Raw genomic sequence first — 25405 nt, 5'->3', positions numbered from 1 at the left:
TTGACCTCACAAATGGTGTAACAGTGAGAATGTTCAGATTCTCACTGAGCGGTAGTGTGCCCTGGGGTGAAACTGAAAATGAATTTAGTTATAAATTTGCATTTCACATTCTGTGCTGTTTGTGGGAAAAAAAGTTACGTTTGATGAATTTCCAATTTTATTTTCTTATCTGCAGTTGACATTTGGAAAATGTGCCTATTTTATTGCTGAAGGATAATGAATAGTTATTTAATCCCCATTGCAACTTGTATTGAAACTTTTTTTTGTCAACCCAACGTCCATTGGGCGTTGATGCCCCATCTAATAGTCCCATTTGCCTGCATTTGGCCCATACCCCTCTAAACCTTTCCTGCCCATGTCCAATTGTCTTTTAAATTGTGTTGTTCTACCTGCTGCAACTACCTCGTATGGAAGCTCATTCCTTGTACCCACCAACCTCGGAATGAAAAAGTTGCCTCTCTAATATATGAATCTAAGAAACTATTAAATGTTTCCATCTCACCTTAAATCTATGATTCCCCTATCCTGTGTAAAATGATCTGTGCTCTCTATCAATAACTCGTGATTTTATGCACGTCTACAAGATTGTCCCTTAGTCTCCTTTGCTCCAATGAATAAAGTCTTAGGTTGCACATCCACACCCTATAGCTCAGGCTATTGAGTCCCAGCATCTTTCTTGTATATCTTCACTGCACTCTTTTCAGTTTAATTATATCCTTACTACAGCAGAGTGACCAAAACGGAGCACAATACTCCAAATGTGGCCTCACCAGCATGTTCTACAATTGCAACATAATGTTCCGACTTCTATACCTAACATAAACAATTGCTATCTTTGGTATTACCCAGCATCTGCAGTTCTTTTTTTATTACATTCTATACTCAATACCCTGACTGATGAAGGCCAATCTATCAAAAGCCTTTTCTTTACCAACCTGTGTATCTGTGAAAGCACTAGCAACAATGAGTACTATATTATTTTCTAGACCATAGTCAGCAATAAAATGAGTTTTTTTTTAAATTATTATCATTAGTCTTTTTAATTTGGGTTTTAAAACAATTAAATGTTGGCTGCATTCTTATGTGGTCTTGTATTTGATTTTGTGTTATTTATTACAGGTTTATGGGAACTGGACTTTTGGAACAATTGTCTTTACGGTTTTGGTATTTACAGTTAATTTCAAGGTCTGTGCTTTTTATAATTATCTTGCATTTGTGAAAATCACTCTTCAAATTTCCTGGCACAGTGTCCCAGCATAATTTTATTCCTGATTTATCGAGTTAAGTGATGTCCTAAGATCATGAACAAGCTTCATAACCCTTGGAACCAGTGCACAATTATCAGATTGTGGCTGATCTGTGGCCATATACATTGGCCCATATTGATAATACTCTCAGATACATCTTCCATTTTGTGTTGCTTGTGGAAGAGTCAGTTAATATTACCCCTGAAACAACAAGCTCAAAATATTAGCCTGAGATTCAATGAGAAAAAATAACTTTGTTCATACAATGTTCTTCAATATTTCAAAAACTTCAATGAAATCACCCATCGTGTAAATTACAGCAAATAAAACAATACATTTTGTAAATGCTCCTTATAATTGAACCCTGATCTTTTATGATAATTAATCAGTTGTCAAACCAGGGTGAGATGCATCCTGTCAAAATACTCTGTATTGCGCATGCTTAGAAGTTTAAGAGAATCCTTTTGGTCATGCCAAATCTTCTCAAATGCCTAAGAAAGTAATACAATGATGCACTTTCCTGATCACTACATCAGTGTAAATGGACCAGGTTAAGTTGCTGGTGATATGGATGCCAAGGAACTTGAAGTTGAGCTGGCGTCGTACTTGCCAAACGCTCATGGGTGTACAAGGAATTGAGCATAAAGCCCTGAAGAGCAGCAGTGTTGAGGATAAAGGTGAAGGAAATGTTATAACTAATTCTAATCGACTGATGTCTGCTGGTCAGGAAGCCCAGCAGCCAATTGAAGATGAGGGTTTCAAGAACAAGATCCAGAGGTTGAGGGATGAGTTTGGCGTTGAAGGCTAAGCTGATATCCTGATATTGGTGTTCTTATTGTAAGGGTATTAAGAGCTAAATGGGATGCAAGAGAGATATTCTTCCAATCCATTTTCCAAGGTGTCTGGGCACAGATGTGGGCCATTATCTATCTTTCAAAGCACTTATGGTTGGCGCCCTGTCAGCAGCGTGTCCGTTTTTTTCAACTTTTTTTGTTTTTTAGTATGTTTTAAAGTGTGTTTTTTGTGTTTCTTTGTGTGTTATGTGTGGGGGGTGGTGTGGGGGGGATGAGGGGGAAACCAGTTTTGGCCGCCTCCTCCATGGAGAGGCGACTTTTTCCAGGTCACCTCCCCTGTGGCCTAACAACAAGGATCGGGTGGCCTTTCCCGGAGACGCGCCCGGGGCTTCAGCGGCGGGCGCAGCGTGGACTCTCAGCGTGGAGCGGGTGAGCCCTCGCTGGGGCTCGCCGGAGGGAAGCGCTCCGTTTCGCTGGCCCGGGGCAGCCGGCAGCCTGAAGAGTTCCAGCTGGCGTGGCGTCTACAGCCCGGGATCCCTTGTGGGGGAAGAAGCCATCACCGCCGGCCCGCGGCCAACTTCTACCGTGGACCCGGCGTGGACTTAACATCACCCCTGGAGGGGAGCTTCTACCGCCTGCCCTGCAGTCTGTGGCTGCGGCGCGGCGGGGACTTTAAATCTCGACCGCCGGCCTGCGGCCTACACCATCCTGAAGCCGTGGTCTCCGGTGGGGAAGAGCCGACTATGGACTGGCTCTGGACTCTGGTCCCGACCACAGGGGGAAATGGAGGGGGAATGGCCAAATTTTGCGAATTCCACCACAATGATGAATGCTGTGGTGGATGTTTGTGTTAAATTTGTATTATGTATTGTGTGTTCTTTCTCATTGTATCGCTGCTGACATATTCATCTCACTTGCACTTTATGTGCAATGTGACGAATAAACCCATATTGTATTATATTGTATTGGATAATGTTAAAGGACTGGGTGGTGGTCATTGAGAGAGATCACTCTATTTCTTGTGGACTGTAATGACAGTGGTTCCTTTGAAGCAAATAAAAACACCAGACTATCAAAGTGAGAGGGGGTGATATTCAGACCCTGCAGCAGTCTGGCATTTGCTCGATTGAATTGAGCTCTGGCTTGTTTGGGAATTATTCTCACCATTCCTGATCACCTTTGTGGAGTTTATACTTGGCCTTCTTGCACAGTATGAAGCCGTCATCTCAAAACCTTGGGTCTGGTCTTGAGCAGAGTGTGAATCTCCTGGATCATGCAAGCTTTTTGGTTAAGATGGACCCTAATTGTCTTGGTTGTTACACAGTCAGCAATGCACCAGTGATGACAAAAGGTATCCTCATTCAAGCTGAAAGAAATGGTCTTAAACCTGTTCCAGTCTACTCGATTACAAACTATAGATCGCCACCTCAGTTTCCCATATTCTAGCTTCATTAAACATCTGTTGGCAGTTATTTCTATATAGCTAATTTCTCTGTGTTTGCAATCTCAAACTTTCCTTTTCCTCAAACTAATTGGGAATGTATTTTAATTTGATACTGTACGTGGAGTGTGCATGTTTTTGTCAACTGGTACACTGATTTGGTTGGAAAAGTTCTTACTTTTTTCCCTTTAGAACATGCAGATGTTGTTTTGTGTTTTTTAATTTTTCCCAATATTATCTTTAGTTGAAACACAATTTTCCAGTAATTTTTATTTGCTGCAAAATGCTAAAGGAAAGTCATGCATGTACGCATCAGTGGTATTCGGTGGATAATGTATTTTTCATATTTTGTCTTACTGTATTTTCAGCTGGTATTGGACACACGATACTGGACATGGGCCAACCACTTTGTAATATGGGGCTCTTTAGCCTTTTTTGTCCTTTTCTCTTTCTTTTGGGGTGGCATTATATGGTAAGTAGATAAGGATATTTGCAATTCCATTAAAACTGTATCTTGCTAAACTTGTTGGTGTATTTACCAAATGCGCCATTTTTGGCCATGGAGTGATTTGAAGAAAACTTGCAAGTTTGAACTGTTAACTGCTATTTTTGTTCCATATTTTCAACAATAATAGAATTCCATTCTTTTTAACGAAACATACTGGAAATCTGAAATAAAAACGGAACAGGAAATGGTGTAAACACTCAGCAGGCCAGTTAGCATTTATGGATAGGGGGCAGAGTTGGGAGGCGGGTGAATGAGAGGATAGGAGAAAAGAATATTATCCGATTTTATTTTGTAAATGCAATTTGCTATCATGGGTTACAGTTGGCTCAATGGTAGTGAATTGGTGAATGTCATTTAAAATCATGCAATGAATCCCTGATCTAGCAGGATATTTATGAAGTATGACAGGGAAATATACAGAATGAAAGCAGTGTTGCAATTCCAAATTTAGATCTTACAATTACTCATTATCAAATATGAAATATTGCATAGGAAGTCCATGAAGTGCTCATGAGTTATGAAAGAATGTCAGATTGTTCAGAAAATTCAAAATGGTGTTCAAGAATTTGATCATGTGAGCTTCCTTAGAACATATTTACTTCATTTTATTTCCTTATAAGTTTTTAATTGCTATGCAACATGTGTGTTATCTTATGATATAATTTTTCATCTGTGTACTGCTAAGTTCACACGCACCAATTATATTTTAAAAGGGAGACACTAGCAACTGCAGCTGCTGGTATCTTGCATAGAGAGCAAAGTGTTTGCGTAAGGCAACATCTTTGGCCTGTCCATACCCTCCAGAAATACTGCCTAACCCACTGAGTTACTCCCACACTTTTTTATATTTTAAAAGGATTTTGTCTTTGACAATCTCTGTAGGGACATTATTTTGTGTAAGAGCATTTCTGTAGAAATTGACTTTGTACCAATCTGGAGAAATGGCTAGAATACTTTCATTAATGCAGTGCTCCATCTACAATCTTGTGGCTGAACAGGACAGTTCACAGATTGTTGTTTGAATGTGGATTTCAACAGTATTTCTTGCTAAACCATTTAAACTTTCATATTATCACTATATCAACTTTGGCACATGATTTGCGTTATACTTTGGTATAACATGTATGTCCTGAAAACACTAAACTTAATTGTTTTAATTTCTTTTTGACAGGCCGTTCCTGCAACAACAGAGAATGCACTTTGTGTTTGCACAAATGCTGACTTCTATTTCAGCTTGGCTGGCTATAATTTTATTAATAGTTGTTAGCTTGGTGCCTGATATTGTGGTAAAACTCTTGAGCAGACCAGTGGGCAGAAGACAGTTGCAGGTAAGTGTCAAGCCCTCAGAATGTGATGGACTGATCTACTTGTATTTAACTTTTTTTTAATTCACAGTGGCTATTAGAGAGCTCTTGTGCAAATGGTAGAAGTAGCTGTCATAATACCCAAAACCTGAAGATACTTATAGTTGCTTTTGCAACCAGAAGTGATAGTTTACTTTACACTCATTAGTTCTGCTAGAAATTTAAACTTTCTAACATGCATTTAATAAGCAGTAAGGACGGAACTTAACGATGGGAATTGGTCGTATTCCTTTGTGGCTGATGGCTCTTACCATTTTTGCTGGTGATATTAATTATTGAAAAAAATGCTTTTTTTTCGCAATGTAATATGGTTCTTCACAATAATTTATAATTTCTTAAAGTGCAATAAAATTGTCTTAATCATAGATTTCCTTTCTGTGAACCATTGTAAAGCATTAGTTGTTCTCTTAACCACAATGATTTCCTAAAAAACTCAAGTGTTTTATTTTAACTTTCACATAAGATTCTCTCAAAATCTGGAAAAGCTGTGTTTCATTGACCAAATGCGGTTTTCCTACCTACATATTTTTTCATTTGTTACATTTCCTACATTGAAATGTGTCCCTTCTGGAATAATGATGTAAGATAACCTGCTGAATAAGACAGCAGCAAAATAAATTACGTTTTTCCTACTCGTAAACTCCATTGAAACTAAGCCAAGCAAACTTGCAGTTTTGTATACATTTTGTGCATAGGTTTTGATGTTTTGGAGCATTAAAATCTAGCTTCTAACAGTTGGAAAGACTATTTTCTGTTCTTGGAATTTAAAAACCATGAACTGAACTCTTACGACTTGGGTATAAAATGATTTTCTCGTATTGCATTTAATGTTTACTAGAGCACCCAGGCTAGTTGAGCCTTATTCGCCATAGCTCAGCTTGTTCTGTACAGATTTAAAGAATGGGATTTGGTGGTAGAAAGTGGTAGCTTTTCTTAATGTGAAGATAAGCTAAACAGGTGGAAAATTAAAAAAAAAAAAAATTAGCAAATGGGGTATTTGTATCTGAAAATTTAAGATGGGAAATGTTTGGGTATAAGTCCAAACTAAACATAACTAGTCTTACAGAGTCAGTGTAAACAACATAGAAATTGGGCCCATGACCATGCTGACCCAGAAGCCTTTCATTGCTAATTCCATTTGCCCTCATTAGTCCTTGCACCCCTGTACCACTTTCCTATCAAAGTACCTGCCCAAATACCTCTTATTTGTATCTGCCTTTACCACTCCCTCTGGCAACTTGTTTCATATAGCTGCCAACTTCTACATGGAAAAACCTGTCCCTCGGTTCATCTTTAAATTTTAACTATTAATCTTGAAAGAAGAAACATTAATGTTTAAACACAATTACAATAAGTGTTCACTTGCTGAGAGGTGGATTTAAAGAGTCCAGACAAAGAAATGGTGCAGTAATTTTCATGAATATATTAGAATGACTCTTGTTTAAAAGCTCATGGGCCATTTTATTCTTGCCTTGCCAGAAGTGTTTTTGCACAGGGCCATGCAAAGTGATCTGAATGCAACTAAATGCTAAGTTACACTGAGATTTGCAGGGCAGCAGCTTGAAAGTACTTAGAAAGGTGAGCTGTATCAGTGGGCAGAATAGCAGTCGCCATTTGGATCCAGGGCATTACATCAGAACTGGAAAATGAGAAGACAAATGGATTTTAAGTTGCAGAAAGGGTGGAGAGAACAAGATTGTCTGTGATAGGATGCAGACCATGGTTATCATGGTACCAATTACTATAAAAGTTTACAGTTACAGATAGAAATTTAAAAAAATGAATCAAAGTACACCCAGGAGAGAGCACATTTCGTGTTCAGATTGGAGCATTACAGTCTAACTTCAAAGAGTTAGAAAGACTGTTCTCTGCACTGTGATTTGAAGATATAGAATGAATCCAATGATGAGTCCGATTGGCCTTAATATACCCAGGTGAAAGATGACTTGCCATTCCTTGATCTTGCATGGGGCTTCATTGGAGTAAGGGGTGCCACAGATAGAGATCAGATTTGGATTGGGATGTAGAATTTTAAGTGATATGAGGCTGAATACTTGATAATCCTTGTGGACTGAAAGGAAGTCTTCTGTAAAATGGCTATCCAATCTGTTTCATTTCTCTAATGTCGAGAAAACCATGTTATGAGCAGCGAATGCACTATCTAATTTGGAAGAAGACATGTGAATTGCTTCAGCTTGAAAGACTTGGTGGGTCCCTGGGTGGTGAGAAGGGAAGAGATAAAAGAGCAGTGTTGTATTTCTTACAGTTGCATGGTAAATTGCTTGTAAAGGAGAATAGTGGAGATGGAGAAATTGAGTCATCAAGATAATATTGAAACGGCAGGGATAAGGCCAATGCTGGTAGAATTCTGTTATAGGTAACAATTCTATTCTGTTTTGAGCTGCAATGAAGAATGAAATTATTAATTGACAGATAAATTGTTTTCATTTTTAATCTACAATTTTATTGGTATTTCATCAATATTTGATGGTTTACAAAGGATCTGTTTGCATGGGCACTGGATTGTCATCAAATCTGAGCTCATATTCCATTAATCCTATAAATGAACTCTTGGAGGAACAAACCAGAGATCGTAAATTTAAATGACAATATACATTGGCTCGTTAAATACAAAAGTTTGCACAGCACTTGAATAATGTTACAGATTCTTCAGTTAAGTGGCAGTAATAACTATTAAATCTAGATGAGGCAGACTTAATTATTGGAATGTATTCAAGTTTTTCTGAGGATACACTAATAAAATACCTGCCCCCAAGGATGCAGTATTTTCAGTCGCTAGCATGGCATAATTGGACTTAATTACAAAATTCTCCATCAAATAGTGCACTATATTTAAAGAACCAGAAAAATGTAAGGAAAATCACCAACCTTTCCAAAGTGAGAATATTTTCAAGCAATGTAATATTTTAAATGCTAAACTTAAGATGGCAATTAATGTTGCAGTTATTCACAATATTTTCAATTGCATCTGAATGGCGATGATCAGAAGAATCTGTGCTGTATTAAGTTTTGTGGTGCATGACTGGTCAAAGCAGTGTTGATTTGTGGAACTCTCTTGATTTCTTGCAATTCCTTCTCTCTTTGAAATCTTTTAACATGCCTGCCTGAAATATTTCTGGTAATCCCCATTTGGGTCTCTTCTTTTTTTCCCCTCCTTTCTCACTCTGAACCAGGCAAGACATCACTTGCCTTCTTCCAGACAGTCTACAGTCTTTATGCTCTCACAAACCTCCAGCAACCAGAGTTTCTCTTGGAATGATTGAGGTGATCTCTCTTCCTTTCCATGTATAACTTGTATTTCTTTTTTGCCTGTCATGGATTTTTCCACCTTTTACTTTGATGGATTTTGTGTGCATGTTTACTTATTTAAATGCACCTTTCTGAAATAACACTGGTCTTACATGTATATAAAATTGTGAAAAGCTATATATATATATATTTTATTGTGAAATCTTGTACATGACAATCGTGGGTGATGATGCTTTTAAACTAAGACTGCTTATATATTTTAATTTGAATTGGGAGCCAGCATATCTATTCTCTATTGCCTGGTGGCAGTCCAGTAGTTTTCAGTGTCACTGGATCTGTAAGCAGTAATCAAGCTATTGGAAGTAGATTTCTTACATTTATAGTGTAATATCTGCTGACCGAAAACATGAAAATAAAGATTTAACAGCACAATAAGTAACTATTGAAGTAATCTCAGTATAACGGGATTAGATTATCTCGTAAATTGTTACCACGGTTCTCATTCTGTTTTTTCTGAAAACGCCAGGTGAACACATGGTAGCACATTAAAACTAGTAATGATACCAGTTAATTACCTTTTCAGGGAAGTCATATACCTTTCATCATGCAAAAGTATACCTTGCATGTGGGAAGAATAGCTAATAACAATGTTGTACATAGCAAATGGCAAGTTATTAAAACTGGGTCGTCTATTTTATTTTGATGCCCCAAAAAGTGTGAGAGTGTAATTTAAGTAGTATCATGGTTGGTTCTGTTCATTTCCCATTTCATATGCATTTTAAAAAGCATGTTCAATGTTGGTTTTCATCTACATGCTTTGACGTTGTATGTGCCTGGCTATTTGCTTTGTCGTTCATGCCTCACACTAGCAGTGTATTTAATTTTTTGAGGAGTCTCCAGTTCAGGAGAGTACCTACGTTGCTTTGATTCCTAATTCTATTGATTTTCAGATTGCTCGATACCATCAACATGGCAGAAGCTGGCTACTAATCAAATTCAAGCCACTTCTTTTTCATTCAGATTTTCAGATAATATCAGTAGTTGGCACATATACTAGCTATAGCGAATCAGCCAAGCTGTGCTGTAACAAATGTGGAACCCTGAGCTTGGAGACCAAAGTGTTTGTTAGCTAATGCCTAGATATAAAATATGACACTTGTAGCTGATAAACAGCTGCTTCTGTCACTGCAAACAGTGATAGTATAGTATAGATGGTATAACCTGTGACTATGTCATCATCAGAAGGATGGTGACATTTCTTTATAATTCTTTGTTATATTGAGTAGTTTGCCAACCAGGTTGTGGAGCGCTCTTGTTCTCCATGCATGATTGTTAAGAATAAATAGTGCCTATAGCCTCGCAACTAAAACTACATCCATTGTGGATCGTGATTCTGAGTTGGCGGATTGTTAATCCAACTTGCTCTAGCTAACTCATCCACAAGAATAATAAGCAAAAGTAGGCCAGGTTCTCGCTCAGCTCCACTTTCCTCCATGTTCTCTGTAACATTCAGCTCGCCTGCAGTCCAACGATTGGCTTGTCTATGCACTGCTGCATCCTCTACAGTGTTGAGATGGAAAATTTGAGAGATTCATGAACTGAGAAAATAAATTCTGCTGTTTATATCTGCACTCACAAGTAGAAAAAAAACCCCTGTCAGATCAAAACAGTAACATATACCCACTAAGACAGCCTAAATTCTATTCTGTTGACTGCATGAAAGATTTCCCCCATTTTAATTAAATAAACATTTGTAAAGCCAACATTGATCCTGAGGCCACCAAATGATTAATGTCTTAGCACCATTGACATCCTAAAGATGATTCCTAATTAAGGTTACCAGGTGGAGCTTCTGCCCCCTTGAGGTAGACCCACAGCATCTGCTGTTGCAGGACTCTACCATCAAATGGAGCTCAGGGCCTGACGGACATTGACGCAGAGCCAACAACCTGGCTACTCAACACCCGGCTTGAGATCTAACTATTCCTTTGGTTTATGTTTCATTCGCAAGAAGAAGAGACCATCAAAGTGCTATCCAGAAGTGAACCTGCTTTCTTGTGATTTGGTTAGAGATTAGACACAGATTTTTGGTTAGCTTGGTTGGACACTTTGAAAACTCTTAGTGCGTGTCACCACTTTAAAAATTGATCATGTCTTTATTGAGTCAGTAAGCAAGAGCAGCACATGATTATATTTTTAAATACTTGTGCTTGCAAAAATTTAATGAAATGTAAATGTATTTTCTCCATTTAAATGCTTAATTGGGGCCATGTCAATTTATCTGCTACAGTTAGTTATTATGATGACTGTAGCCAAGCAGGGGAGAATTCCAGTGAAAATCCCACAAAGTATAAACTAAGTGCCTACATTTTAATTTGAAAAGATTGACTAAGAATTAGTCCATTATTTGATGTTTGCCCACAGGAGAGTTCAATAACATCATGGTAATTATATAATTGACCAAATAATAGATTGTGCTGTGGTTGTAATGTATTAACACAATGCTGTTAATGCAGATTTAGCACAAGGTTTTTGTGAACCAGCTAACCATTGGATCAAAGATTGCAGTTGTAAATTTCACTGGTAGGCAAATTAACACTATGATCACTTTGTTGAAAGGGATGTTTTAGCGATTATATTATTAAATGACTGAGAAGGTTTGAGAGGCAATTGGCCTGCTTCTCATAATTCACACAGCCATGCCTGCATTGGAAGGCCCTGTGCAAATCTATCACTATTTTCCCTTTAAACTAAAATGCATTGTTTTGAACAGTTTCCAAGCTAATCTAGCTAGTGAACTTCAGTGAATCTAGCTTATTTATGGCACAGACCTTGATACCAGAAAGGCTTCAGATGCTGCCCAAGTTAACGGTAGGGTTTTAATAATACAGTGCCCTCCAAAGACTCATCATTTATTTATTTGCCTCTGTACTGCACAATTTGAGATTTGTAATAGAAAAAAATCACGGGGTTAAAGTGCACATTGTCAGATTTTAATAAAGGCCATTTTTACACATTTTGGTTTCACCATGCAGAAATTACAGCAGTGTTTATACATAGTCCACCATTTCAGGGCACCATAATGTTTGGGACACAGCAATATCATGTAAATGAAAGTAGTTATATTTAGTATTTTGTTGCATATTCTTTGCATGCAATGACTGCTTGAAGCCTACGATTCATGGATGGGTGTCTTCTCTGGTGATGCTCTGCCAGGATGTATTGCAGCCATCTTTAGCTTATGCTTGTTTTGGGGCTAGTCCCCTTCAGTTTTCTCTTCAGCATATAAAAGGCATGCTCAATTGGGTTCAGATCGGGTGATTGACTTGGCCACTCAAGAATTTACCATTTTTTAGCTTTGAAAAATTCCTTTGTGGCTTTAGCAGTATGTTTGGGATCATTGTCTTGCTGTAGAATGAACTGCCAGCCAATGAGGTTTGAGGCATTTGTTTGAACTTGAGCAGATAGGGTGTGTCTATACACTTCAGAATTAATTATGCCAGTACCTTCAGCAGCCATACATGCCCAGGCCATAACATCCCCACCACTGTGTTTCACAGATGAGTTGGTATGCTTTGGATCTTGAGCAGTTCCTTCTCTCCTCCATACTTTGCTCTTGCCATCACTCTGATATAAGTTAATCTTCCTCTCACTGTCCACAAGACCGTTTTTCCAGAACTGTGGTTACTCTTTTAAGTACTTCTTGGCAAACTGTAACATGGCCATCCGATTTTTGAGGCTAACCAGTGGTTTGCATCTTGCAGTGTAGCCTCTGTATTTCTGTTCATGAAGTTTTCTGCAGACAGTGATCATTGACAAATCCACACCCGACTCCCCAGGAGTGTTTCTGATCTGTCAGACAGGTGTTTGGGGATTTTTCTTTATTATAGAGAGAATTCTTCTGTCATCAGCTGTGGAGCTCTTCCTTGGCCTGCCAGTCCCTTTGCATTTAGTAAGCTCACCAGTGCTCTCTTTCTTCTTAATGATGTTCCAAACAGTTGATTTTGGTAAGCCTAAGGTTTGGCTGATGCCTCTAACAGTTTTATTCTTGTTTCTCAGTCTCATAAATGGCTTCTTTGACTTTCATTGGCACAACTTTTGTCCTCATGTTGATAAACAGCAATACAAGTTTCCAAAGGTGATGGAAAGACTGGAGGAAAGACTAGGTGCTGAGAGCTCTCTTATACCTGCATTAAGGAGGCAATTAAACACACCTTAGCAATTACAAATGCCTGTGAAGCCATGTGTCCCAAACATAATGGTGCCCTGAAATGGGGGGACTATGTATACATACAGCTGTAATTTCTACATGGTGAAACCAAAATGTGTAAAAATGGCCTTTAATAAAATCTGACAATGTGCACTTTAACTACATGTGAATTTTTTCTAATACAAATCTCAAATTGTGGAGTACAGAGGCAAATAAATAAATGATGGGTCCCAAACATCATGGAGGGCACTGTATGTCTGAATGTTTTTGCTTCAAACAAAATGAAACAAGACTCAAGATAGGGATACTCGTCAGTGAAGTCTGATGTTTGTGGTCTTCGTTAGGCCTTTGTAGTTGTACAGTTTGATGGCTAACCATCCAATGTGGACAGTGTTCCCTTGTGTGAGATTTGGAAAGGGCGAGTGGCTAGAAAGAAGGCTTTTAACTGTTAACTTTTAAGTCCAAAGAAGGGTCTCAACCCGAAACATCACCCATTCCTTCTCTCCAGAGATACTGCCTGTCCTGCTGAGTTACTCCAGCATTTTGTGTTTAGGCTTTTAACTGTGCTCTGTTCAACAGGAGCTGAAGGGATGGATTGGTAAACCCGTAGTACCTTTTAAATATTTTAAATATTGTGTTATAATCAATTTGATTCATTTTCTCTTATGCTGCTAGAAACATCTTAATGCAAATTAATTTTTGAGGTGGAGTTTCTACTCCACTCAGTTTTTTCCATTTTAGCTCAGGTGTTTGTGGCAGCTATTCAGATTTTTATTGTAAACTTAAGACTGAAAACTCCCTTTCTGTAGTGATGTAATCTCCTAGATAACTATTACCAACACAATCTGTGCTATAGAAGTTTTCTAAGTTGTTCACCTCGTTGTTACAGAGATATTTGGTCTATAACAAAGCTGCTGATTCAGTAACGACCCCCAGATCCCCTGTTGAACCACTTCTTGCAAGATCTTTCTCAATTGAATCATGATTGGCATTGACAGGTACTGGTATTTTAATAGTTATCTCCTAGTTTGATCTTTAATTTGGATTAGTTTGATTTTCATTTAAGTAGGTTGATTAATCGTTTTAATAATATCAAGAATAAATTGTGCAATCTATCAACCTGCATCTCTAGGTACAGATGAATAAACAGCCACTGTGCTTCAGTTTTCAGAGTTGTGCAAAGTTTTTTATTTGCTGTTGGTGTGGGGCTTGTTACTCATGCATTACACATGAATATGGCTTCAGCTCAATTTGTTGCATGCAAAACTGCTTTGGTGAATGCCAGGTATGCTATAAAGAGATGCACGATAATCCAGCACGGAGTATTGTTGAGCGAGCATCATGTGCATGTCATTTGTTGCCCTCCATTTATGTGATATCCTATTATGTAATGTTTCTGTGATGTATTCTGAACTAGATGCATTAATATGATATTTAATATTTGAGAAAATATACAGTAATGAACCAAATGTAAAATGAGTGGGACCTAGGTAGTTTCTGGGTGCATTAACTTTGGTTATTGGGGAGGGGGGGGGGGGGGGGGGATGTTGAGGAACTAGTAAAGTCCTTGTGCAAAATTAACCTTTTTTTTCCTTCATCGCGCTATGCCTTGAATCAATGAAACTGGTTTGCTATCGAGCTCCATCATGTGAGTCCCCTGTAATCTGTATGATTAGAAAGCACACACTCATGTAGTTAGAATTGACTTTGTCCAATAATTTGCCATCAATTCTATTGATGTTAACACAGTAACTGTAGATTAGGGTACCTTTTACCCGGATAAAATAATAAATGCTTAAATGTCCATTGAGGAACCATGTGCTGAGTATGGTCCACAATCTGATTCAAAATGAAACAAAACACTGGAAATCCATATCGAGTCATGCAGCATCTGTGGAGAGAGAAACAGTTAATATCATGTCAGATCTGAGTACTTCCTGAGCTTCTGTTTTTATATCAGACTTCCAACATCTGCAGCACTGCCTTTGGTTTCTAATCTAAACTGTATAGTGTTAATGCAGGCAATGCAATTTTTTAATGTGGTCAGCCAACTTAAAATCAGCTAGGCTTCCACCCAACGATGCATCTTCCGGCTCAATATTCCAATAAGGTTCTGAGAAAGCACCACATCATTAGATGGTCAACCTTTTGGGAAAAAAAAATCAATTTCAAGTGAATGTTCAAAACAGACTTCATTATTTCTATTCACTTTGAAAACTTTAAACCAAATATTTTCGCAACCAATACCATCCAAGTATATTTTTTAATCTTTAAAAATAATGTGGATTTCTTTGTGCACAAATTGGTTGGCTCCTTCCCCAACATTTATTTGCTAATTCAACATTGAAGTAGTCAATATTTTTTAAATGTAATAAGGCTTTTTCTGCTTTATTTTTTTTTAAAGATAAAAATGCTAATTGGAGTTATCTGTAATTTCAGTAAACTGACTTTTGATCAAAATGGTTTCTTCCCACCTGGATCACTTAATTATATTTTCTATTAAATGATATTGCCTGAAGTAGCTTGGTCATAACTGTCCATCTTGTTATTGGTCCCTGGTGCCCTCTTTGTTTCATGGGAATGCCACTGTTCTATGTTTTATCCATGTCTTGTTAATTTCAACAGAGCTTTATTTCAAACGTCTGATGTTAGTCAGACAGGATCTACCCTTTTTGAATCTGCTGGCTGTCATTTCAAATTATTTGGGCAGGAATATCCTGACTTTAAGGAACCATGATGCAGCTAAGGAATAACTTTTGAAAGTGTTCTGGTTACGACTGCTTTATTTTCACCAAGGAGCGATACAGTGCTCTCCATAATGTTTGGGACAAAGACCCATCATTTATTTATTTGCCTCTGTACTCCATAATTTGAAATTTGTAATAGAAAAAAAATCACATGTAATTTAAGTGCACATTGTCAGATTTTGATAAAGGCCATTTTTATACATTTTGGTTTCACTATGTAGAAATTACAGCAGAGTTTATACATAGTCCCCCTGTGAATGGTGGGCCTCTGGGGAGTGTTGTAGAACAGAGGGATCTATGAGTGCAGGTGCATGGTTCCTTCATGGTCAAGTTGCAGATGGATAAAGTGGGCAAAATGGCTTTTGGCACATTGACCTTCATCAGCCAGATTATAGAGTATAGAAGTTGGGAAGTCATGTTGCAGTTGTATAAGACATTGGTGGGACCACATTTAGAATATTGTGTTCAGTTCTGGGCACCATGTTATAGGAAAGATATTGTCAAGCTTGAAAGGGTTTAGAGAAGATTTACAAGGATGTTGCCAGGACTAGAGGGTGTGAGCAAGAGGGAGAGGTTGAGTAGGCTGGGTCTCTATTCCTTCGAGTGCAGGAGGATGAGAGGTGATCTTATAGAGGTGTACAAAATCATAAGAGGAATAGATCGGGTAGATGCACAGTGTCTCTTGGGGAATTGTAGGGTAATTGAAGACATTGGTTCAAGGTGAAGGAGAAAAGATTTAATAGCAATCCGAGGGATAACCTTTTCACTCAAAGGGTGGTGGGTGTATGGAACATGCTGCCAGATGAGGTAGTTGAGGCTGGGACTATCCCAACATTTAAGAAACAGTTAGACAGGTACATGGTACCAGACTGATTCCTGGGATGTCAGGACTTTCATATGAAGAAAGACTGGATAGACTTGGCTTGTACTCGCTAGAATTTAGAAGATTGAGGGGGGATCTTATAGAAATTTACAAAATTCTTAAGGGGTTGGACAGGCTAGATGCAGGAAGTTTGTTCCCGATGTTGGGGAAGTCCAGAACAAGGGGTCACAGTTTAAGGATAAGTTAAGGGACCGAGATGAGAAAAACATTTTTCACACTGAGAATGATGAATCTCTGGAATTCTCTGCCACAGAAGGTAGTTGAGGCCAGTTCATTGGCTATATTTAAGAGGGAGTTGGATGTGGCCCTTGTGGCTAAAGGAATCGGGGGGTATGGAGAGAAGGCAGGTACAGGATACTGAGTTGGATGATCAGCCATGATCATATTGAATGGCGCTGCATCCTCGAAGGGCCGAATGGCCTACTCCCTGCACCTATTTTCTATGGTTCTATGGATAGGACATGTTTGGAGGGATATGGACCAAGGTGGGACTAGTGTAGCCGGGACATGTTGGCCGGCGTGGACAAGTTGGGCCGAAGGGCCTGTTTCCACACTGTATTACTCTGTGACTATCACCAAAGGATATGGGATAAGCCATTTTGGACTGGGATGAGGGGAAATTTCTTCGCCAGAGAATGTCAAATCTGTAGAATTGTTGACTACAGAAATCAGATTATTAGTTGCATAATACTTCTTGAATATATTTAAACAAATCAAAGATTATCTGAAGAAATTAAGTGCAGATCACTGATTTTTTAATGGTCTAACAAGTCCAGTCAAACATTTTCAAATGCACAGGTACAATGAAGCGCAGGTACATTGTAAATCTTGCTTTCAGTCGAATCACAGGCATATAGATTCAAACAAATACAAAACCATACATAAATTATACAGAAATTACATATCAAATTCTAAAAGGAAAAAATGCATAAAAAGTAAGGCACTAGCAGAAAAACATAATTTCAAAAAAAAAAGTTTCATGTGAGTGAATGAGGTGGGCCGAAGTGTTCCATCGCTGAGGTAGGATTTGGGTTGTACAGGTTGGAACAAAAACCTGACCAATGTAGGAAAGTAGCTGTTCCTGAACCAGGTAATGTGGTACTTCAGGCTTCCGTACCTCCAGCTGAGCAGTAGTAGCAGGATGGGGGTATGGCCCGGATAGTGGGGATCATTAATCCCACTGCATTCTTGGTTAGTCCTGTTGGGCCGAATGGCCTATTCCCATTTTCAGTTTCAATGTTAACCCTTTAGCACATTTATTGTTTTGGGCATGCATACATTTATATTGTCATTTTGATGAAAAAGATTATTCTAAGATATTAAAATTAATTAAGGGTGGCTGGAGAGAAACGGCTGCTGACTGGGGAATAGACAATAGGTACAGGAGTAGGCCATTCAGCCCTTTGAGTCAGCACTGCCATTCAATGAGCATGGCTGATCATCCCCAATCAGTACCCCGTTCCTGCCTTCTCCCCATATCCCCTGACTCTGCTATCTTTAAGAGCCCTTTCTAGCTCTGGTATTACTGCAAATAATCTGATGAATATTATTTTGTATTGGGATGAGTTTAGCAGAGTTTAGCACAGGATAAATTCCCTTGTGTGTCCTGCGGTTGGAGCCAGATAAACTAATTTTAAATATAAGATTGATCGGGTTTTGTTATCCATGTGTGGCCAAAGGAAGATATGTAATTTGTGTAAAATGTAAGTATAATCTGCAAATGGAGATCAGTTGGGAGACCACTCTGAAGAGTGGAACGGATTCAAGGCTTGAAATGGACAACTCCAATGCTAAGATTTGTATTCATCGTACAATCAGGAAAATGCCAGGGTAGATGCACCAGCAAATTACTTTTTTGCACATTAAACATCTTTTGTTCTACAGCAGCAAACATGCAAGGGGAAAAAAGGTAGAAATTGAGATGGGGGGAAGGTTTGGCAAAAGTCTTAACACATGCCTTCAGTCAATCTAACTTACTTTTGATATTGCCCTGATGTGAATTTTTCTCACTATTTTCTCTTGCTACTTTTTGATTTTCATTTGATTTGATATTCCAGACAAACCTGGAAATTGTGCAGTGTTAGTGTTTTTCCTGGACTTTCTTGTCTTAAAGAAATAAAGACCTGTTTGATACTTTTGTTTTTGAATTTAATTACTGCATGTTAAGCATACCATTTTTTTTTAAAATAATACAGTAACTTGTAATGTCCTTTGATTTTGGATGGACCAGCTACTTTTTTTATCTAAGGACTTTGTTTCATTTCAATTTTATTGTTTTTCGATTACAAGCAGAATTAGCTGGCAAAGAAAAACTAAACCTTCACAAAGTTGGAAATAATTTGAACGTTATCTCTATTGGACCTAGAATATATCAGTTCTGAATTCCATGAATACTAAATTTGTGTAACCTCGTGATTTGGGAACCGGATAGAACATCAATATTGCCAAGCGGATTTAAAAAGGCCATTTTAGAAGGATATCCCTGACATTAAAAAAAAATGTGCTCATCTTTAGTGGAAGGAAGGAATTTAAAAGAACAACAATTTCTCTTGACAATGTAGTGCCACTAATTATCAGGTTACCGTTACACCAACACACGTTAGAGAAGTTGCATTTATTTGTGCATTCAAATCTGTTGGAAGCAAATTTAATTTAGTAAATTAATATTCCTGATTCAGTTGTCGAAATAATCCTGAAGTTGGGTAATTCTGAGTCTAAGAAAGAGTAAAACTAAGAAATTTGCACGATGAAAGATATATAAATAGCAATATTTTAAAGAAACTGTAATTAACACAAATTGGAGCAAAAACTACAAGGCGTCTGTAGAAGGGTCCTAACACAAAACATCACCCCATTTTCTCCAGAGATGCTGCCTGACCCGCTGAGTTACTCCAGCACATCTAAGGCATTAATATACCTTATTTTTGTAAATTTAGTTTCAAATCCATTTTGCAGGGAGTTGCAGCATCTTAATTGCACAAGAAAATACAGCCCAAAATAAAGCTTTGAGCTGAGATGCAATCACATTTTGGAGGGAATTGCTAATCTATTTGAAACAAATGTGATTATCTGTTGAAATTATAAGACTTTAAGGTGATTTCAATGATTCTTGCAACTCAGGCCACAATTTGGCCTTCTGTACAGTTTGACACCAGTAATCTGACCTGGAGTACTGCTAAACCTAAACAGTTCTTCATTACTGTGTAGGAAAACCGAGGCAACTTTGGCTTCTAACTATTTAACGTTTAATCTTCCAGGGAGTTCACTAATAATTTACCTCTTTATTATCCTTCTTTAGCAAGTGGCATTTTTATGCAAAATTCAATCAAAGTTACACAGTAAATCTTTTGCATTAAATGCCAATAATCCAATAGCTATCAATATTTAAGGGTAAAAATAAGTTGTAATTTGAAGTTGGTAGTAAGCCCCTGTAATTATTATACATGCACTACATATGTCACTCAAATAATAGGAATCTTTCTAAATGTGATTACTTAATGCACTTTTAAAAATGTTCTTTTTAGCCAAAGCAAGTATCCAAGAAAGTAATTTGGCTTCACAGGAAACCAGTTTGCTTTAAACTTGGAGTAAATAATTAATAAATGAGTATCCTTTATGTCCACAGACCTTTTCATTATTTTCCTGATTACTTTTAGCTATCTATTATGTTTGGCTGATGCACTAGTTCAATAAACATTGAAAGTAACACTCTGTGTTTCTCTTTACAGTGTGTAAGATATGCAGTGCCTGAATTGCTGGCATTTCGATATACTACAGATAGTTCTTTAATTGAAGTAAAAAATCTGAAGAACTGATTAAGCTGTGAAGAAATATTTAAGCAGTTGGATTGATAAATCCATAATGAAACCACTTTCTACACAATTGTGCCTCTGATATTAAAAGTTGGTAACAAACTGATTGGAAGTAACCCCAAATGGACATCTGAAGAGTATCTGAATATGAATTTTACATTGGTGAAGATTTTCTGATGAAGATCAGAAATTGTAATATGATGTGTTCTAAGAATGCACTTTTAATTTAATCAGTGGACTGAGTTTATTTTTGTTTTATGGCTTTGTAATGCAGTTTGTAACACAATTTGGGACAAAGAAAATCTTGGGGGCAAAAAAGTTTGACATTGATTACATCTGAATTGTCATTCTTCCAAAACACATTTTATTCTCCATTTCAGTAATCAGGGATTGTCAAATTTATGAATTGTTATAACAGCTTCCTGTACTTAAGTGATATGTTGCCTGTAAATACTTACTATCGGGTGGATTAAACGGTTTGCTAAATCTTGGTTATAGTGATGCACCAAGAAATATCCTGGCAAGTTTTTTACATATTAATTTTTTCTAGTGTAATTCAAATGTTCCATGGTCTAAAGTCAGTGATCTGGGTAGATAGGCATGTTTTTTTCAATGCTAAACCAATGATCAATTGATGCTGATGAATGAAGACAAGTGTGTCCTGTCTGTGCCTCCAGTGGATTTGTTTAGTTTTATTTAAAACCAACTAATTTAAATTAGTAAAGTAGGAATTGAGGTGGGCTCTAAACTGTGGTAACTGTCTTAAGCATGACCTAAAGTCAGCATTGTTCACTTTTTACCAATATGGAATGTTTATAATTCAGAAGATATAGGAGTCCATAAGATGTAGTCTAGTTATTAAGAAACTGCGAAGCCTGGATCTTAATTGAACTACAGTCTGACAAATTATGTATACTGACATTTTATATATAAAATAACCTTCTGTATAAACCTCAAAAAACATGAATAAATATTCTTTAGAAAAAATTGGTTTATAACTTGTCCATTTATATTTGAATTCTGGTGATTTATTATTTTGCCACAAAGAATAAAAATAGCAGTGTTTCATGGTAACTAAGTGGTTTGTGAGTATGTGGTTGTGATTATTAATGATACTTGGCTTAGATTTGGGGTGGGCATTGTACTTTATTATGCATCTTAAGCTTTGTTTTTGCTTATAGTCAGTTGGAGAGAAACCAGAACTTAAGCGTATCATGTATAGTAATCCCCACTTCGTATCATCATTTGCAAGTTTAATGGGTGGCCCGGAGGCACAGTGGTAGAGTTGCTACCTTACAGTGCTTGCAGCGCCGGAGACCCGGGTTCGATCCCAACTACGAGCACTGTCTGTACGGAGTTTGTACGGTCACCCCGTGGCCTGCGTGGGTTTTCTCAGAGATCTTTGGTTTCCTCCCAAACTCCAAAGACGTACAGGTATGTAGGTAAATTGGCTTGGTAAATGTATAAATTGTCCCTAGTGTGTGTAGAATAGTGCAAATACGTGGGGATCGCTGGTCGACGAGGACCTGGTGGGCCAAAGGGCGTTTTTCTTTAAACACTTTGTCTTACTCATTAAAATACATGTCCAGGGGCCTCTTAGATTTTACCATTTCAGGCTGCACCACCACCTTTGACAGCTCATTTCGAATACTAACTACTTTGTGTGAAAAATGTACCCCACAGATCCCGATTATGATCTGTGCCTCTCATAATATTGTGTACCTCTTATCATGTTGCGTCATTGGCTCCAGGGAAAAGAGACCCAGCCTATCGAATCTCCTGATAACTGATGCCCTCCAATCCATGTGATTTTGTTTTCTTTGCACACGATACAGTATTTTCTACAACTGTAATTGCAATTGTACTCCATTCCTCAGCCGATGAAGGCAAACCATAGAACCTTGTTCACCCCAGGAGGAAAAATAAGGGAAAACACATCGTATGCTGTCTTTGCCACCTTGTCTATCTATGTTCCCATTTTCAGGATGGCACAGAGGCACAGCAGTAGAGTTGTTGCCTTATGGCGCCAGAGACCTGGGTTCGATTCTGATTACAGGTACTGACTGCAGAGCTTTTCGCTTGTATGTTTTTGCTGGGTGTGTGTTTTCTCCGGGTGCACTGATTTCCTCTCACATTCCAAAGACATGGAGGTTTGTAGATTGATTGACTTCTGTAAATTGCCCTTAGTGTGTTGGATACAAAACTGGGATAACATAGAACTCATGTAAGGATGATCATTGATCGGCCCACTCAGTGGGCCAAAGTGCCTGTTTCCACACTTCATCTCTAAACTGAATTGTGTATTTGTGTAATTATGCACCTAAAGCCCCCCCCTCCCCCCTCCCTTAGTCTAGTTCAGTAAAACACTGAGTTAAGCACTGGACCACTAAACCTTATTTTTTGAAACAATAACAAATCCCCTATACAATACCTAACCACTGCAGGTTTGATCCTTGTGCAAGCAGACACCTCTAAGAGGTCACGCAGTCCCAAGCGCCCTTCCAGCCGATCGACAATGATCCTCGTGGGGGTTACCTTTTATAGGTCATCGAACCCTGTGGGGCAGAACTACATGGGGGTGGCGCCCCTACAAGCCAATCACACATATCGATTACATTAAAGTGTTATTGACAGTTTCCCAACCCAATTACAAAGCATCCCATTACAATGTTTCTACAGAAGCTTCTGGAAAGAAGTCAATTAATCAAATAACGCAACATTCTCCCAGGTAATGTGCACAATTCAAACAAGGCTATATTCTTCAACCAATCATCAAACAGCAGCACAAATATCCTGCAACATTATTTACAATCCCTTTGCAGCCAGCCAATCCTGATAATGCATCTGCAACACCTTTGAGCTCCTCTGCATAGTCCTACATTTTAACAATAAAGAGGACATCTGGATTTTTCCCTAACCTGCATATCAATATAGGGCTCAGGCTAGCTGGCGCCATTCACAGCCTGTAACTTTCCACAGACAGGACAAGTAGGCCCTACAGATGCACAGATCCTCCATTTTATAGTATCTTTAATTTGGTCAATATTAATATTTGTACCCCGAGGTCTCTCTATTCAACAGCATTCACCAAGGCCCTGCCTAACATTGTATTTCATGACTTGATTTAACTTTACAAAATGCATCATATCACACTGATGGGCGTTAAATTCCATCTGTCATTCCCTTCTCTAGTTGATCTATATCCTGTTGAAACCGTAGACAACCACCCTCACAGCCCACATTTGGAAACTTAGTAATCATACCACCTACATTAATATGTCAGGAGGACCCAGCGGAACACCCCTGGACACAGGCAATCAATCTAAAAGCCAGCCCTTTACCACTAACCTCTGCCCCTTACCACAAAGCCAATTCTGTATCCAATTTTCTGGCTCACCTTGGATACTATGTGTCGTAACTTTCTGAACCAGTCTGGCATGTGGGCCTTGCTGAAACATCATGTTCAAAATTGATTGTTTTGCTTCTGATCATTTCAAATTTATAATTGGTTTTGGAATTTGCTTATTATTGTCATGTACTGGGATCCGGTGAAAATCTGTTTTGCATGCTATGCAAGCAATGTCAGTAAACTTGTACTGAAGAACTGAGGTGACACTGCATTAGATATCCGTCATTCCATGTGTTGATCATCTGATCTGTAGATTTTTATTTTGTTGCTCTTCCTCTCAGTCCCTTCCTTTTTCTCCTCGCCGCAGGAAAGTAGAATGGTCTGCCAGTGCTCATCTCGTTCTGACATTACTATTTCTGTCTTGGCTTTGAATCCGCATTGTCAAACAGTGATCTTCTTTCTAAATGTACAACAATTACCGAAATAGGCAGAGCCACACACAGATCAATCGTTTGCCTTCAAAGGCACTGTTGTGTGTCATAAAAATTGCAATGCAGGTTCTTGTGCCAGTAAACATTCTAAGCTGTTTTTGTATATTCTTCCTTTTCAAATGTAATTATTTTCTATTAAACGTTGATGCTGTCTGCGCCTTTTGCCTTATGGTGAATCCATGTTCTGGTGACCCTCTCTCAGCTTCAAACTCAATTTTTCAGTTTTATAACCTTGTGTTTATATTCAGTCAAAACAATAATTATGCTCTTGGATGCTTTTCATAAATTATGAATTGAATTCTCTCTAGCCATTTCTGTTCCAAGAAAAGACCTTTTGAGTTTGAGCTTGAATTTATCTGATCTTGCTTTCTCAAATAATTTTAGTGGAAGTTCTGAGAAATGAAGGGCACCAGGTACATCTGAAGATATTAATTTATCTGATATTGATTAAAAAAATTAAGATTTACTTCATTAGAAGTATTCAAAATCACCTTGTGATCTAAGAACGTGAAGAACTATGTCATTGATGGAAAGGTGGGGATGCAGACTTACTGGTGATTGACAAGAGAGCCGGAGATAACAGGAGGCTAATCTTGTAGACAGGAGGAGCTGCAATCTTAAGCAAAACATAAAGTGCTGGAGGCAAGCCAGGCAGCATCTATGGAGAGAAACTTCATCCATCTATTTCATCTATAGATGCTGCCTAACCCCAAGTTTCTCCAGCACTCTGTATTTTTCCCTGGATTCTGGCATCTGCAGTTCCTTATGTCTCCATTTTACTGCTCCATTGAAAAATCGCCCCTCTCCCCCCACCCCCCCACCACCAAAATCAGTCAAAAGAAGAATCCCAATCTAAAATATTTAAGAAGGAACTGCAGATGCTGGAAAATAGAAGGGAGACAAAAATGCTGGAGAAATTCAGCGGGTGAGACAGCATCTATGGAGCGAAGGAAATAGGCAATGATTCGGGTCAAAACCCTTCTTCAGACTGATGTGGGGGGGGGGGGGGGAGGAAGAAGAAAGGAAGACAAGGTGGAGCCAGTGGGCTGAGGGAGAGCTGAGAAGGGGAGGAGAAAGTAGGGACTACCTGAAACTGGAGAAGTCAATGGTCATACTGCTGGGGTGCAAACTGCCCAAGTGAAATATGAGGTGCTCCTCCAATTTACGGTGGTCCTCACTCTGGCCATGGAGGAGGCCCAGGACAGAAAGGTTGGATTCAGAATGTATGGGGTAGTTGAAGTGCTGAGCCACCGGGAGATCAGGTTGGTTATTACGAACCGAGCAGAGGT

At 38.4% G+C, this 25405-nt stretch overlaps 1 protein-coding gene across 4 annotated transcripts in view; it reads left to right on the top strand.

Moving 5' to 3' along the window:
* The window catches only part of atp11c (ATPase phospholipid transporting 11C), a 114965-nt gene extending 93688 nt beyond the window's left edge, over positions 1-21277 (top strand). For 3 of the 4 annotated variants that reach the window (XM_055643983.1, XM_055643981.1, XM_055643984.1), the window contains 5 exons: positions 1120-1185; positions 3851-3954; positions 5162-5318; positions 13724-13832; positions 20193-21277. In XM_055643983.1, coding sequence (XP_055499958.1) covers positions 1120-1185; positions 3851-3954; positions 5162-5318; positions 13724-13819 — 423 coding nt within the window. In that variant the 3' untranslated portion in view covers positions 13820-13832; positions 20193-21277. The remainder of the gene's footprint in view (positions 1-1119; positions 1186-3850; positions 3955-5161; positions 5319-13723; positions 13833-20192) is intronic. The other variant, XM_055643982.1, reaches the window with a different exon arrangement.
* The last annotated feature ends 4128 nt before the right edge of the window (positions 21278-25405 follow it).

This window comes from Leucoraja erinacea, chromosome 12, assembly GCF_028641065.1.
Source record: "Leucoraja erinacea ecotype New England chromosome 12, Leri_hhj_1, whole genome shotgun sequence".
Lineage (NCBI taxonomy): Eukaryota > Metazoa > Chordata > Chondrichthyes > Rajiformes > Rajidae > Leucoraja > Leucoraja erinaceus.
Note: the sequence above shows the minus strand (reverse complement) of the source record. Positions and strands in the feature narration are given on the sequence as shown.